The 15,371-nt window shown below is 49.0% G+C and overlaps 1 protein-coding gene across 1 annotated transcript in view; it reads left to right on the forward strand.

Annotated features, from left to right (window-relative positions):
* Positions 1-15,371, forward strand: part of NOC2L (NOC2 like nucleolar associated transcriptional repressor) — a 42,449-nt gene that overhangs the window by 15,574 nt on the left and 11,504 nt on the right. Inside the window, exons 12-16 of the mRNA XM_051637207.1 lie at positions 575-686; positions 6,240-6,353; positions 6,527-6,628; positions 10,374-10,517; positions 14,922-15,035. Coding sequence (XP_051493167.1) covers positions 575-686; positions 6,240-6,353; positions 6,527-6,628; positions 10,374-10,517; positions 14,922-15,035 — 586 coding nt within the window. The remainder of the gene's footprint in view (positions 1-574; positions 687-6,239; positions 6,354-6,526; positions 6,629-10,373; positions 10,518-14,921; positions 15,036-15,371) is intronic.

The raw sequence follows: 15,371 nt of genomic DNA on the forward strand, positions 1-15,371 counted from the left end.
TTTGGCTGAGAGAGGTCACTGTCATTTGCACTGTCCTTGTTGATATGCTGGTTACTGCCATCCAGCTGCTCCTGCCCCAGTAGTGTTCCACACTGTAAGGGTGAACTCTGTGGGTATACAGAGGGTATGTAGCCTGAAATGGGGAGAAATCTTTCTCCCTGTACCCCCTCTGGCAGGCTGGGGAGCCCTTTTCTTGGTCAAATGTGCTGCTTTATGTGGGTATTTTACTCCTGCCACTTTTTCTTACATACCTACCTGTGCTGGGAACTCAAGAGCTGAAAGTGTTGAAGTTTATTACAGAGGCTGTTCAGTCATCTGCAATGCTCTTGTGTAGCACTTTCCCCCAGCAGAAGCTGGAAACCCAGTACTTTGGTGCAGGAATTGGTGTGGTAGTGTTATAACTTTAACACCTGTGAATTTTATTTCCAACTGTGGGATAGCTACAGCAGTTTGCTGGGCAATGCTAAAGCTTTCTTTTGTAGATTAGGAAAGGCTCTCAAGTGTCACTGAAGGCTGCAGGTGCAGCTCCTGGAGAAACTTGGCCTGAAATCCTTCTGGCTTTTTTCCTTTTCAGGCTGGTACCAACATCTCGTTTCTACCCTCTGCGCATGCACTGCATCCGTGCCCTTACACTGCTGTCTGAGAACACCAGGACCTTCATCCCAGTGTTGCCCTTTATCCTGGAGGTTAGTTGGTTCCTGCTAATCTAACAATGGCAGATGCCTACTACCTACTAACCACACTCACCATACCCACCCACAGCTCTCAAGGTTGCCCAGTTTCCTTACTCCCTAGAGTGCCTGGCAGGCAGCATCAGGGAGAACAATTTGTTTGGTTAGCAAATAGGATTAAGCTTCTATTGGACTGAGTATCTGAGATCAGCTGGGTGCAAAAATACATTCCTGGGTGGTTTAACTGCTGCAGCTGGAGTGGGCAAAGGGTTTGCCAAAGAAGAGATTCAGAGGCTCAACTGGTTGTAGTAACTTCCCAGGCTGTTACTTGATCCTGCTGATGTGTTCATACTTCAGCAAAAGGAGGAATTTCTTCTAGCTGCAGACAGAGAGAACTGGAAGGAAAAAGGCCCTTCAGGAATTAAGAAATTATTTAGGAAAAAGACCTGAGTGAATGCAACCTGGCAAAGTGCAGTATGGTTGAATTACTGGTGCTAAGAGGCCATTCAGCTTTCCCACATATCAGGTGCCTCACAGCTCTCCACATAGGCCTTTCTGCTGGGAGAAAGTGGTACAGAAGTGGTGCAGCCATATTTCACTGAAGGAGCATGACATTAGCAGGATGAGGAATGCAGAAGCCCCAGTAGGTCAGCATGAGGCTTGGAAATGGAGGAGGAGGAGGAGGAAGGGGGACTTCTGTAATAAATGACCTGAGTCAACCAGGCTCATTCCTAATCGAGTTTTGTTGAAGCAAAGGCTTATTGTGGTTTGGTGGTGGTGTAAACGTCCTTTGCAAACCACATCCTCTGAGCCTGTGGAAGGCAGTGGTGTTTATAAATCTCCTCCTGCTCTGCTGCACCCTGGCCTGTGTGGCTTTGCCATTCGCTGCTTCCTTCCTCTTGTTCCTGCATAGTTGATGATTTGCCAACCAGATGTAGTGATAGAGGCATCTCCACTCTGGGCTAGTAGAGCTTGGGGTTAGGATGGTGTCTCTCCTTTTGAATTTTTAGTACTCTGAGACATAAAGCCTTTTTCCCCTTGGGGCCTTCCCTTTGCATTCTGGCCCCCACACCTCAGTGTGAGCTGTGTGTAGGCCCCAGCCAGACGTTACCACGCTGCACGCTCAGCTTCCTCCCAGCTTCCTCCAGCCCCAACCACATCCGAGCCTGCTGTGAGGCACTGCTGGGCTTAGCCAGGTGTTGGTGACAAGGGGAGATGGGGGCAGGGTAAAAGTGTGCTTGTGTGTTGCTTGCACACTCTTTCACATGACTTGAGCAATTATTTTGCTCTTCTCTAACCCAATGTGGCTGGCATGATGTTAGCCTCCCATGTCTCCCTGCAGCTGTCAGCCTTTCCCTTCTTCCTGCCTGTCCCCTGCAAGGGATCCCTCAAATATTCTGTGGAGTTCCTAAGAGCCTTGAGGACTTTTCCATCTGTACTTCCATAGCTTCCCATCTCCTTCTCTCTGTTAGAGTTATCTGAACACTCTTACAACCCTCAGTGTGTCTCCACAAGCTATCCTTAGGTTGGAGGTGTATTCCAGCTGTGTGGATGACATAGTAGGAAGCTTTAGCTTTCCATGGCCAGCTGGAGAACTGATAGTTCTGGACATTCATACATCTAAGCACAGGTCTGAAATGAGTTTTTTACAAGACATGGACTCTTTGTCTTCTTCACACAGAGAGGCAAAATTAGAACTGTAGACAGACTGACCTGAACCACTGCACCAACTGAACCTTTCCTTTTCCTCATTCTCCTCCTTCCACCACCAGACTGTAGCTCTTAAATTCTGGCTCACAGCCCTGCAGGTACCAGGGGCTGTCTGAGTGAAATCATGCCTGCTCAACCTAATAAATTCTGCAGTGAGATGATTGGCTCAGTGAATGAGGGGAGAGCAGCAGATGTTGTGCATCTTTATCAAAGTTTTGGATGCAGTCTCCCATAACTTCCTCACAGACAAGCTGATGAATTGCTGACTAGATAAGCAGACTCTGAGGTGTGTTGATGGCTGGCTGAACTTCCAGGCTCCTGCTGGGATCTCTGGCATGAAATACAGAGGGTAGCCACTAGTCATGCACCCTGATTGATACTGGGGCTGATAATCATCATGTTCATGAATGGTTTGAATGGTGGGGCAGAGTGGCACGATGAGCAAGATTGCAGATGACAGCAAGCTGGGAGGAGTTGTTGATACACGAGATAAGTGTCCTGCAATTCAGAGGGACCTTTTCAGCTTGGAAAAATGGGCAGGCAAGCTCAACAGAAAGAAATGCAGCATCCTGCACCTGAAGAAGAGTAACCCGAGGACAACAACATCCTGGGGGCTGACTGGAAAGCAGCTGTGCAGAAAATAACATGGACAACGTGTTGACCAAGAGCCAGTGATGCACCCTTGCAGTAAAGAAGACCAATGGCATGCTGGGCTGCTTCAGGCAGAGCTTTGCCAGCAGTTTGTGGTCTTTCCCCTCTGCTGAGCATGAGTGAGATCATGACTGGAGTACTGTCCAGTTCAGGGCTCTCCAGGCCAGGAGAAATGTGGATGTACTGGAGAGAGTCTAGGGGAGAGCCACAGATATTGAGGGATTGGAGTATCTGTCATGGGGGATAGGCTGCAAGAGCTGAAACTGTTTAGTTTCAAGAAGAGAAGGCTCAGGGGGCATGTTATTAGTGTGTATGAAATAAATGAGAGGAGGAAGATGGAGCCAGTATCTAGTGACAGACCGGGGTGCAATGGGCACAAACTGGGGCACAGCAGCACCTGCCTCTGAACATCAGGAAACACTTTTTTCCTGTGAGGGTCACTGAGCACTGGCACAGGTTACCCAGGAAGGTTGTGGTGTCTCCATCCTTGGAACTACTCAAAAGCAGTCTGGACATGATCATCCTGGGCTGCTGGCTGGTGGTGGCCCTGCTTGAGGAGGGCAGGTTGGACAAGACCTCCAGAGCTCTTTTGTAACCTCAAGCATTCTGTGAATGAAAAGATTGAAGCCAGACTTTTCTCTATCACAGTTAGTGACAAGACAAGGGGCAATACCCAGGAAATTAAATACAGGAGGTTGCACTTAAGCATTGTAGGGGCAGGGGGAACCAACAGCAAAACCAAACAGTTTCATATGGTAAGGCTAAAACAGGGTGCATAAATCAAGAGTGGAGTATCTGTCCTTGGAGATACTCAAAATCTGACCAGACTGAGTGTTTCAAGCCAGCTTCTGCAGAAAGTTGGGCAGCTTGTCTGAACAAGAAGTAATCCAACTGCCTCAGGAGATGAACTGGGCTCTCTCAGCCCTCCCCTCAGTGGTGACTGACAGAGCTGAGGGGAAGCTGCAGGCAGCCCCAGCAGAGCTCTGCATCCCTGCTGTGAGCTGGCCTGGGGCAGCCAGCTTGGGGCTGATCAAAGCAGATGCCAAGAGGCTTTTGCTAGAGACTGGGAGAAGGAAAGGGGGGAGATGTGGTGATACAGTGGCAGTGCTGTGGGTGCACAGTTGGTTCCTGGTTTGCTCTCTGGCAGTGAAAACTGTGTATCTGAGCACTCTTCCCACTAGCCACGTGGAAACTGTTGGTGAGCTGGAGATTGCCAAAAATCCCTCTCCTTCCTGCCTGTGTTGCCCTGTCCTTTCCTCTGTCTGCTGGTGGTTATCACTTCAGCCACATTGTTGGCTTTGGACATTTTCTGGCCCTCTAGTCCCTCATTATCCCCTTTCCACACTGCCACAGGATTCCTAGACATCAGTCATCCTCTCCCTCAGTCTGGCTGTTAGCTGATCCATTCTGCACAGGCCTGAGATGGGAACCATGTTTTTCCCTTCCCACAAATCCTGACAGGCTCCTGAGAACATCCTGGGAGAGTTTCAAACCCTCTGGTTGCATTTTCCCACTTGCCTAGTGGAATGTTAGGATCCCACAGAGCCCCATGCCTTTTGCTTTAATGTGTCTGACCTCAGGGATCAATACCACTGTTTTGGCCAAAGAAATAACCATGCATAATGAGGTTTAGAGCATCGATTCCCTGGGCTAGGGCTCTTTGTTTTCACAAGCCACCAAGCTTGTCCCTTCCTTCCAAATAACCTGGACTGACAAATAAAATGTAAAAAAATCAATAGTCGTCTCCGTGCTGTTCTGGCCTGGGGGTGTCCATGTGACCTGAACACCCTCCCTTTCCTCCTCACCCTCTGGCAATCAGTGTGCTGCATCCACACTGTGCTGGGCTGGTTGGGGTCTGATGATGAATGTGCTGCTGCTGCACAGTGGGAATAGAAATTATTTCCTGCTCAGGAGGGTAAATTAAAAGCACTGGTGACAGAGAGAGGAATTGTAGTTTGCTTTTGGGGTGCCCAAAAGTGTGGGTGGGCAGGATAGGCTCCTCACTAGCCCCCCTCAGTGCTTGTCATCAGATATGCAAATGATTGCAAACTATTGGCTGATTTTTTTTGGTTTAATGAGATTCCATTGCTATTGAACTGCCCTTGAGAGCCAGTTGTATCCCCTGATGGAGTTTTGTGGGAATCTGCCTTGGATCAAGTGATTTTTGCAGTTCTTGCCATCTTTTTCCTGGAGTCTGCCTCTACCAGGTTGGGAAAGGGCACATTCATGTTGCTGCTTGTTTTAGAAATGTTTTGTTCCTTCATGTATCACAGCTCCAGAGGAAGGGCAGCCCAGCACACAGGCTTGGGGGATGGTGCCCTGTTGCCTGATATCTGCCCAGGGCAGTAGGACCAAGGCAGATTCTGGCTGTAGGTGATTTCAGCTGAAGACAGCTTTCCTAAGTGCCAAATGTCACCTTTTGGGGAAGTGAAGAATGGAAATTCTATTTGTTTCATGTTACCTTTCCCCCAGTGAAGCTGAGAAACTCCTCTCAGAAAAGGAGGGTGTGGGGAAAAGACTTTCATAGTTCTTAGTCTTGATTACAGTTTGTTGAATTGTAAGCCAATAGTGGCTCTTCTTAATTAAAACAAGACTTGAGATGCCACCCTGGAGAGCCAGTCTCACACACACATAAAAACTTCCTCTCTGTTTTCTTCTTCCTAATGTGTAAGCTTCATCCCTTCTGTTTCAGAAATACTCCTCTCCCCAGCCATGATCATTAAACAAGCTCTGGAAAAACACAAAAGCAAAGGTGCAGGTCTGCCTTTTGACATGACATACTAGTCTACTGAGCAGCCAGCTGGACCCTTGTGTGTTCTCATCATTTCAGTGAGCAGGGTGCATGGTCTCCTGTCAAACTCTGAGAAGGGGCCAGTTTTTCTCCATGTCCCTTGCTATAAATGGAATGTGTCCATAGAGAATAATAAGCTCTTATTCAAAGGCTGTTCAGTTAATTGGGAAATGTGTTAGAATAAAAACCTTGCCCAGTAAGGGGGGTCTGTTAAAAGTGCTTGCTGGTCTCTCTGCTTCCTAGGACAATTATTTCAGTGGCAATAAAAGGGTAATGGATTTCATGTAAGCAACATTTAGTATTGTTGTAAAACTTTTCACCTTAAGGGATGGTTTCGGAATAGACTTGAGCTTTGTCGTGGCAGCTGTTTTGTTTTGTAGTGTGATCATCTTTACACCCAGTTTTTTCTGTTGTAGATTTTCCAACAAGTGGATTTCAACAAGAAGCCAGGACGTATGAGTGCTAAACCCATCAACTTTGCAGTGATCCTGAAGCTTTCCAATTCCAACCTGCAGGAGAAGGCCTTCCGAGTAAGTGGAGCCCCAGCAGTCAACACTGCCCAGCTTCTCTGTAAACAGCAGAGTTATTTCTAGCAATGTGCTTTGTGTTCCTGTCCTCCTAAGACAGGAGAATCATCTCCCATTCTGGGTGCTGTAGGGTTTAGTTTGTATCTGATATTTCCATATCTGCTTCCCTTACCCAGGATGGACTCATTGAACAGCTCTATGATCTGATGCTTGAGTATCTCCATTGCCAAGCCTGCAGCATTGGATTCCCAGAGTTGGTTCTTCCCACTGTCATTCAGGTAAGGTGTGAAACACTTCTTGGTCATGCCTTGAATATGCAGAGAGTGGGATAAAGTTGTTTAAACTAACAGTGAACTCAGGATGGTCATGAGCTGTTTACCTTTTCTTCATGATAGTATTTTGCGTTTTGGGAAGTCTTGGGAAGGAACAGGCATTTAGGAGGCTGGAGGTAGGTGACAGTGACTGTGGAGTTAGCCACTCCTGTGGGAGTCAGAGTGGAACAGAGGGCTGCAGAACTGCTGTGGAGATGGGATTTGAGTAGTGAATGTAGATGAGTTCTTGGTATTTCAGTTGTTTCAGTACCTGTGCTCTGTGAGCCTGTGCTTTGCCTTCCCTTACAGCCTCCCTTATGTGCTCTCCACAAGATGGCAATCTTCCCTCCTTTCACGGTGTCTCCATCATCTGGGGCATTTTCTCCCCAAATCCACCCATACAAACCAGTACAATTCCTGTCTCCATCCCTCCTCCTTGCTGCCCCTAACAGAAGCGCTGCAAAGTAGTCTCCTTTGCCTCTCCTCTGGCATTCCATGGTGTGGGCTGTTCTTCCCAGCCTCTGCATGTTTGCATACTTCATTTTCTGTACTAAAGCTGCCCAGCAGTGCTGTGCATATGGGTTTGTTGTGCATGACCCTTCCCTAATACCTTGGTTGCTGGGTGGCTTCAGCTTTGTGTGACCAGTGACCCTTCCTCCAACAGCGAGATTGCTCAGTGCCAACATTTTGGAACCTGTTCCCTCCTTCCTCTCTGAATAAACTCAGGGGTGGCAGGTGTCACACAAGTTTGGCAGAGGGCTGCTTTCATCACCTCTGTGGGGACACCAACCTCTGCTTTGGTGTCTGCTGTGAGACCCTGTCTCTGCATACCTTGTTCATAGAATCATGGAATGGTTTGGGTTGGCAGGGACCTTAAAGCTCATCTCGTTCCCTGCGTCACAGGGACACCTGCCACTAGACCAGGTTGCTCCCAGCCCCATCTAACCTGCCCTTGTTGCTGTGTTGCCTCTTGTTGACATGAGCAGTGTCTGGGTTGGGACACACAGGCTGCTGGGTAGGCGAAATTCCATGTTCCTGGTGTATGGAACAGGCTGGCATCTGTCAGGGGCACGCTGGGGCTGTGTCCCCGCAGGCTGGCACAGCCCGTTGCCTGGCTGGCAGCAGCTGCTCTGGCTAATGTGAGCTGACAGGCACTCTGTGCTGGGAGAGCAGCTCCTGTGCCTGCTCCTCACTGATGGGCAGTGAACAAAGCCCTTCCCTCTCAGCCAGCAGCTGTTGGGAGCATCGGAGCTGTCGGAGCCGACGTTCCAGCCGGAATGAAAACCGGCTGCCGGGCCCTTGGCACCCGGCGCCCCGTGGCTTCCAAACACACCCTGCGACCAGCCTGGATTTCTGCAGGGAATTCATGCTATCAGATTCCTGTTTGGCTGCCACTAACCACAGCCTCGTGGCGTCTGCTGGGCTGGGGTGCTGAGGTTAGCTTCCCAAAATCTCAGAGTCTTCGGGAAAGCGTGGCGGGGGGGGGGAAGACTTTTCTCTTGGAATGGTTCCAGTTAACTGTAAAAATACATCTGTCCTGATTCTTCCTCCCCAATGAGCTGACGCTTCTCCCAGTGCCATGTCCTAGGGGCTGTGTTCCAGCTGGCGAGGGTTGTGTTCCTCATCTTCTGGTCAGTGGCTTGGGGAGAAGCTAAGCTGAACTGCCTGGAAGGCAGGAAGTACCCGGGCAGACCAAAGGAAAGGAGAGACAGTTGGGGGGGACACAGACAGTTGAAAGGCTTCTGTTCTGTGCAGCCTCGGGGATGACCCCATGGCAGTCACTGCCTCCCTGGGCTTGGTGAAGAGCTCAAGAGAGCAGAGTCTCTCTGCCTGCATGCTTGGAAGAGACTGCTTCTCCCCTCCTCTAGATCCCTGACAAGCATCACAGGGCAGAGGAGGGAGGTTAAAGGGAAAAACTGAGCAGGAAAAGGGGTAGGTACTGCTGGGTGGAGGCAGGAGGTGGCATGATCTAGACATGACTTGCAGCTGGACTTAAGGGCAGGAGGGGCTGGCGTGGCCTCCTGCAGCCACTCCTACTGCTGCTCACCCTCTGCCCTGAGCTGAGTATTCCCCTGCTTTCTGTGAGTGGGGAATTGGGCTTGATTGGGTTCCCTGGAACACACACATCCAGCTGCTTCAGATAATTTCTAGTTCCCTGCATCGTTTCCAGGAAGAGGAGCTGGGTTTTTGCTGTGGTCTTTGCTGGTATAAACCATTGGTGTTTAAGGCTGGCAGTCTGACAGAATCCATCCCACTAATCACAGAGCTGCTTGGCTAGGAGCTGGGGAGAGATGTTAATGACATGTATGCACACACACACATACACACCTATGTTCTGATTGCTTTTATTCTGGAAAGGTGCAGTTGTGTTTGACAGAGTGGGAAAAGGCACATGTAGAGTCCCTTTCTTTCTCCTCTGTCTTCCTTTACCTCCTTGGTTGTCCCCTGCCTCAACACAGGACTGAGATCTCCTTATGTTTTGTTAATATCTGTTATAGATAGTGGTGGGACTGTGAGGGATTGCAGGGGTGGGAGGGAGGGGGGTGGAAAGAGGAAACGAAGCACACAGCTGTGAGAGCAAACACACAGCACCAAACTGCACAGACAGAGCCTGAGATTTGGCAGGATTTCTGGTGACACTTCTGCAATGAAAGAAAAATGATAATGTATGTGGTAGCGGATGAAATGGATCTGGGGGCTGCAGCTGTGGGGATCAAGTGAGATAAATCCAGTGACAAATGCATCTCTTGATGGAGATAAATATGCAGCACCTATAAAAAATAAATATTTTTAAAAGAGGGGGATGAGAGTAGGACAGGCTTCACCAGCAGAAGAATAGTTTTGCTGATGATTCCTTTGTGCTTGTTTGATGGGCTGTTTGCTTTATTGGAAGGGGCAAAGGTGTTAATTTTAACTCCAGTTTTTCTGAGTTGGATGTGTGATGGCAGGTGGGCATGTGCTGGGGATAAAGGAACAAGAGAAGCCCCTCCTGCTGGGTAATGTGGGACATTCTCCATGTATGTAGCAGGCATCCTGTGGCAGTATCCCCAGCAGGAGGGCAGTGTCCTGACAGAGAGGGGCTAGGGGTGACTGTCACCTCTTGATTAACATTTATTACTTACTCACTTGGCATGTAAGATCAAGCCAATGTGTAGGTGTGGCAGGAGGGAGACCTTTTCTTCCTTCCCCCTCCTCTGTCTCTTGAGGCAGGACATTTTGAAGCCATGACTAGAGAAGGCAGTACTGTATTTGACTAGAAACCCTTTGTCTCTATCAGGATAGCATCTGCAGGTCCCAGCTGAGATGAAGGTTCTGTTGTGGTTAACCATTTGCTTTTGCATTGTTGGGTCTCTCTTTGTGAATTAGGTGTCTGTGTGTGTGTGTATGTGTACGTGTGTGGCTCTAGCAAAGAGCTTGGCCTGCAGAATTTGAACAACACTCCAGAGGTTTGTCTTGGAATTGGTAAAAACTGTTAGCAGACAGTGTAGTAAACTGGAATTGGAGCCAAGAGTCTTTGCATCTTCCCAGCCCAGGGTGGCAGGACCCCCAAGGTTGAAGATGGGTGATACCTTGGGGTATGGCATCAGCTGAAGGGAAGAGACTCCCCGTGCTGTCTGTGGGGGTGGGAGTGTTGGGGTGTTCTTGCTGATAGGATCTGTTTATGGAAACTATTACGTTGCTTTCGTTCTTCCTCTCCTTTTCCTCCTCACAGCTAAAATCTTTCCTGAAGGAATGCAAGATTGCCAACTACTGCAAGCCTATCCGGCAGCTCCTGGAGAAACTGCAGGAAAATTCTGCCTACATTTCCAGCAGGCGTCAGAAAGCTACCTTTGGGGTGGCCAGCAGGGAGTCTGTGGTGAGTCTGCTGCTTCCATTTGGGCTTCCTGGAAAGACAGTCAGACTCCAGCTGCTGGGCTGGAGCGGGTGGCAGAGGGAGGAGGGATGATGGCAACGAGGGCGTGTGGGGTGGGGCAGATGTTCACAAACAACTGAGCTCGGCAGGGCTCTGATGCTTTAGCTGGCAAGACTCTGCTGCCAAGAGCCTCATGGAAAACATAGCCCATAAATTACACCCTGCTATGATTTATAACCCACACAGACACAGAAGAGCCTTGCTTTGCTGGGCATCTCCTTTGCTGAGAAGTGTCTTGGGTTTCATCATCCCATTCCTGATACGTAGGTGCCAGTCCATGCCTCAAGTGGTGGTGGGGGGGGAATTCTGCTGCCTCTGTAAACTTATTGCTTGAAGTTTTGTTCCTTTTCTTTTGCTGTGCTCCATCCTTTGGCAACCTGTTGATCTGAGCTAAAGTCTGAAATCCAGGTCTGATGTAAATGAAGCTTTGTTTGGGTGTCCTTTGGGCTGAACATTCTATCTTTGCTTTTCATCCAGCACAGCAGCCTCTGCAAGCCTGATAGCAGAGGAGCTGTGTGTGTGCATGCCTCTGTGAGGGGAAGCAGTGGGTCTGACTCTTCCTTGCCTGGCAGGAGAGAGATGGAAATACCTCTTGTCTGCATAGCAATGGATGGGTCAGGGTGGGCTCTCTGGCCACATGATATCACTGGGAAGTCTGGAGTTCTGCATCACTGAAAGCTCCACCTGTTGGCATGGAGCTGGGCATGGAGTAAAAGTTACAATGCAGACTAATTTATCTTCAGACACTCAGAAACTGCAGGAAAAATATCCTTGAAGATCCTAACATAGCAATGGCAGGACACAGCAGAACTATTCTGGGATTAAGGGGTTGATGGAACTGGGTTTGAAGTGACTAAGTGTTTGTTTGGTTCTGTAAATGCTATTCTGGGTTGGATTGTTTTGCTAAAGGAATTAATGCTTCTCATCTGGAGTAAAGTGGTTAGGGTTTTGTTGGTTTGTATTTTTTGTGGGCAATGCTGTGATCACCCACCCACTCTGCAGAGGCAGAGATTTCATCCCCTATGGCTCTCCATGAGACAGATGGGCTGGGGAAGGTCGTTGGCTAAATAAAACAGGATTTCCAACAACTCTGCCACTGTCTGCTCTTCCCAGCAACTCTGGCTGCAGTCCCTTGTGTAGGAGCTAAATGATGGTGTTAACATCTTGCTGCCTGTGTGTCTCCTAGTTGGCATTGGTGCACCTGCTTTCCCAGGGACATCTGGGTGGCTGAGCAGCATGAACCAGGCAGGGTTGGCTCTGGAGGGGCAGCAGCAGGCAGCCTGCCTGGAGGACAGGAGGTTGGAGAAGGGAAGCAGGCTCCAGTTTGCCAAGCCTGTTTGGAGATAGCTCTTCTGCCATTTTGCAGGACAGACCCATGGTGTGAAGTGCTGCTCAGGGAGGATGCCTGGACTGCCTGTGCAATCTGTATTCTTGTACTGTGCTGGGAGAAGGGAGCCTTTCTCTTCCTTTGGATAATGGAACACCAGTGCTCCTGGGAGCAGAGGATACAGCCCCCTCAATACTTCTGTGGGGTGGAAGAGCCACAGTGGCTCATCTTTTGTGTCCAGAGAGCAGGTTTTGGGCCCAGCTGCCCCTTCATTTTCCCCCTGTGCCTTTGCAAGCAGATGGTGTTGATTCCCAAGAAGGGTCAAAGCTCCCACAGAGACTGGACTTCCCAGAACGATTTGGAGTGTCCCTCAAAGTCTGGGTTGAGTTTACCAGGCTGTCTCCAAGATATGTGGGACATTGGCACCTCCCATGAGCAAACACTGCCAGAAAAGGGAAGAAGAAGGGGGGGGGGGAGGTATTTGCATGTCTCCCTTGCCAGCAAAAGCAATTGGAAGCAAATGCTCTCTGGTTTTCACATGCATGCATTTGTGCTGCTCCAGTCCAGGGAGCAGAGCCCAAATCCTGAGCTCATTCTTCCATGCAACATGCTGAAGTGCCATGCAATTCCATGGGGGGAATTACAGAGCAGCAGGCATGCTTTAGAAAGGTGGGGTTTACCAGAGGATCTATATTATATCATTTTAAAGAAGAAACAGCCTGGAGATTGAACTTAGTGCTGCGGGGGGAGCGTTGAGGTGCAATGTTTAAGGAGGACTCCCTCCTCACATCCCAGGAGCTGTGGTCTGGAGGGATAGACACACCAGATGAATTCAGTCTGACTTCTTCCACGCTATTTGAAGATGGAGAACTTTTTTATTTTTGTGTAAGAAGCAGGTTAATATTTGAGATGGAAGGTTTTTCTGGAGGATGGGTGATGATCTTTGTTCCATGTGTCCAGAGAGGTGCTAGCACTGGGGTGCCTTACAGAAGGAGAGTTCCAGTTGGTTAAAGTGGGTGTGGTGGCATCTACTCAGTCAGAATTCCCATTGAGGTGTTCTGACTAGAAAGATGGGAGTGTTCTAGTGGTCTTTATATCTGGATTTGAGTAAAACCAAAAGAGCTGTATCAGACAGAACAAAAAGACTTTTGCTCTCTGTAAGAAGCCTTTCCCAGAAGCTGTCCATACCAAGCAGCATCAGGAAATGGCCTGATTACAGCTGGCAGCCTAATAGGAGCCTGATCTATAGATGGGGTGACTTGGTATCCCCTTGCTGTGGTGGTGGGGCAGGGGCAGGGAGGCTGTGCTGTCTCCTCCCTGGCGTCTCCGCCTGCCAGCCCGTGTCTGCTCCCGCTCTCCTCCCGGCACTGCTGGTCGGCAGACACAGGCTCCAAGCCCTGCAGACCTGAGGCCATGGTACAAGCAGTCCCGTGGGGGTTGAGAGTCTGGGACCCATGATTACCAGAAATAGCCTGCTTGGCTTGATGCAGCATGGACAGTGACTGTAGGAGGATGCACATGGAGATTTTGCGCCGCTAGAGCGCAGGTGACGCGATCTGGTCACCGTTTAATTGCCAAAGTTCATCTCCTGGTGTCAGCTGCAGAGACCACAGATCATCTCCCCTTCCCTCCCAGTGATGGGCCGAATCAAGAGCTGGCAGAGATGGATTCCCAATATCCAGAGTACTTGCTTATTTGTGTAAGCTGGGAGCTCTGTGCTGATACCCACAGCGGAGACCTGCTCTTTCTGGTTTCTTTTTCATCCACTGCTCTTCAAACACACTTTTCCCTGCACCTTGGCTCACAGGCTGCAGCCAACACACCATAGCTCCCTAGTTTTGGGGCTCAGCTCCCTAGAAGCAATTGATTTAGCATCTGATGGAGGATATTTGAGCTGCTGCTGTGTTTTCTGCAGTGAAGATGGTCTGACCTTTTTGTTCCTGCACTCAGACAGGAGCATCAAGTTCACACAGCTGCCTGTACAGAGCTCTGGATTTGTTCTCAGTCCTGGATTCAGGATACTCTTTTTTTGGATCTGTGTGGACCTTCAGGTGCATCTGTGCTAACCTGTATTCCTGTTCCTTATTCCCTTCCTCATTAGCCTGTTTCAGTTCCTACTTTTATGTCATGTCTTTCTGCTTACATTAGATTTGCTGCAGGCAAAGCCTCTGGGCAGTGTGGTAATCCAGTAAACAGGGACAGTTCTGGGTGGGTTTTAAGTTAAAAAGAATGTATTTTAGTGTGACACACCCCCACACCCCTTTCAGCATGAACATGCCGAGAGATTGAAGAGTAAACTAATTTTTAACCATCTTAATTTGCTTCCCACCGTTCATGGTGTTTCCACCTCCATGTTCTCCTCTGGACAGTGGAAGCAGGCTTGGCACTTCTTCATGCTCTGCTCTCTCAAGGTTGGGATGAGGCCAAGACCCTGCAGGGGAATGTTTGTTTCAAACACAAACACTTGTCTGTAGAACAGGGGGGAAAAGGCAATCAGGTATCTTGGGTGCTTAGGTCTTGTAAATGCTTGCATGAGATTTTTCTGAATTAAAAAAACCCAAGAACTGTGCAGGTGATCAAATTACTCCATTGAAGGAGAAGGGGACAGATTTTGTTCTGATAAATCCTCTGATCTGCCCCCTTTGATTCCTACCTTCAGGTTTCAGTTAATTAATGACTTTTTCACTACAGTAGGCTGCACCATCTCTGGCATTGGCCAACCTGTCCATCTCATCTTTGGGCTTTCTTGGATCTTGCAGTGCCCAGGCACTGCCTTACCAAAGGAGAGCTGACAGTCCCACCACTCCTGACTCAGTAGTTCCTTAAATGATTGTGCCCGAAATCACACTTAGTCCTGCTTGCATTCATAGCCATTGTTGCCAGTTTTCTCCCCAGGAGCTGGGAGAAGGTGGTTTGGGAAAGAATCTAAACCTCTGCTCTTGATTCCTTGCCTTTGCCAAAGCTGTTGTGGAAAACTGCTTTGAAAACTTATCTGAAATTTGCACCTCTTCTCTTCACAGGAACAATGGGAGAAGCAGCTCAAAGAGGAGGGGACACCTCTGACCAAGTATTATGCTCAGTGGAAGAAGCTGAGAGAGAAGGAGATACAGCTGGAAATCAGTGGCAAAGAAAGAGTAAGGATGAAATGCTTGAGTTATTGTCCATTTTCTGTGTCATGGGGAGACAGAGCAGTGTCCTGGCAGCAGGAGAGCTCCACTGGTGAGGGCTGGCACTGGCTCTGAGCTGTGCATTCCTGGGAGGAGCAAGAGCCTGGCTGGTGTCTTCAGCTCCCTGCAGAAGATTTGTCTTGCTGGGATCTCTAGGAGCAACACCTGTGTCCTCTGCCTGTTGCTTTAGGCAGTTGGCATCATTTCTTGCAAGTTGTGTGGCTTTCTTAAAGGTAAAACAGGTTGAGTTGAGCTCATCCAGGCCTTTAGCTGTTTTTGCAGAATGAGACTGGGTTGCCATGC

The sequence above is a fragment of the Apus apus genome, chromosome 20, assembly GCF_020740795.1.
Source record: "Apus apus isolate bApuApu2 chromosome 20, bApuApu2.pri.cur, whole genome shotgun sequence".
Classification (NCBI taxonomy): domain Eukaryota; kingdom Metazoa; phylum Chordata; class Aves; order Apodiformes; family Apodidae; genus Apus; species Apus apus.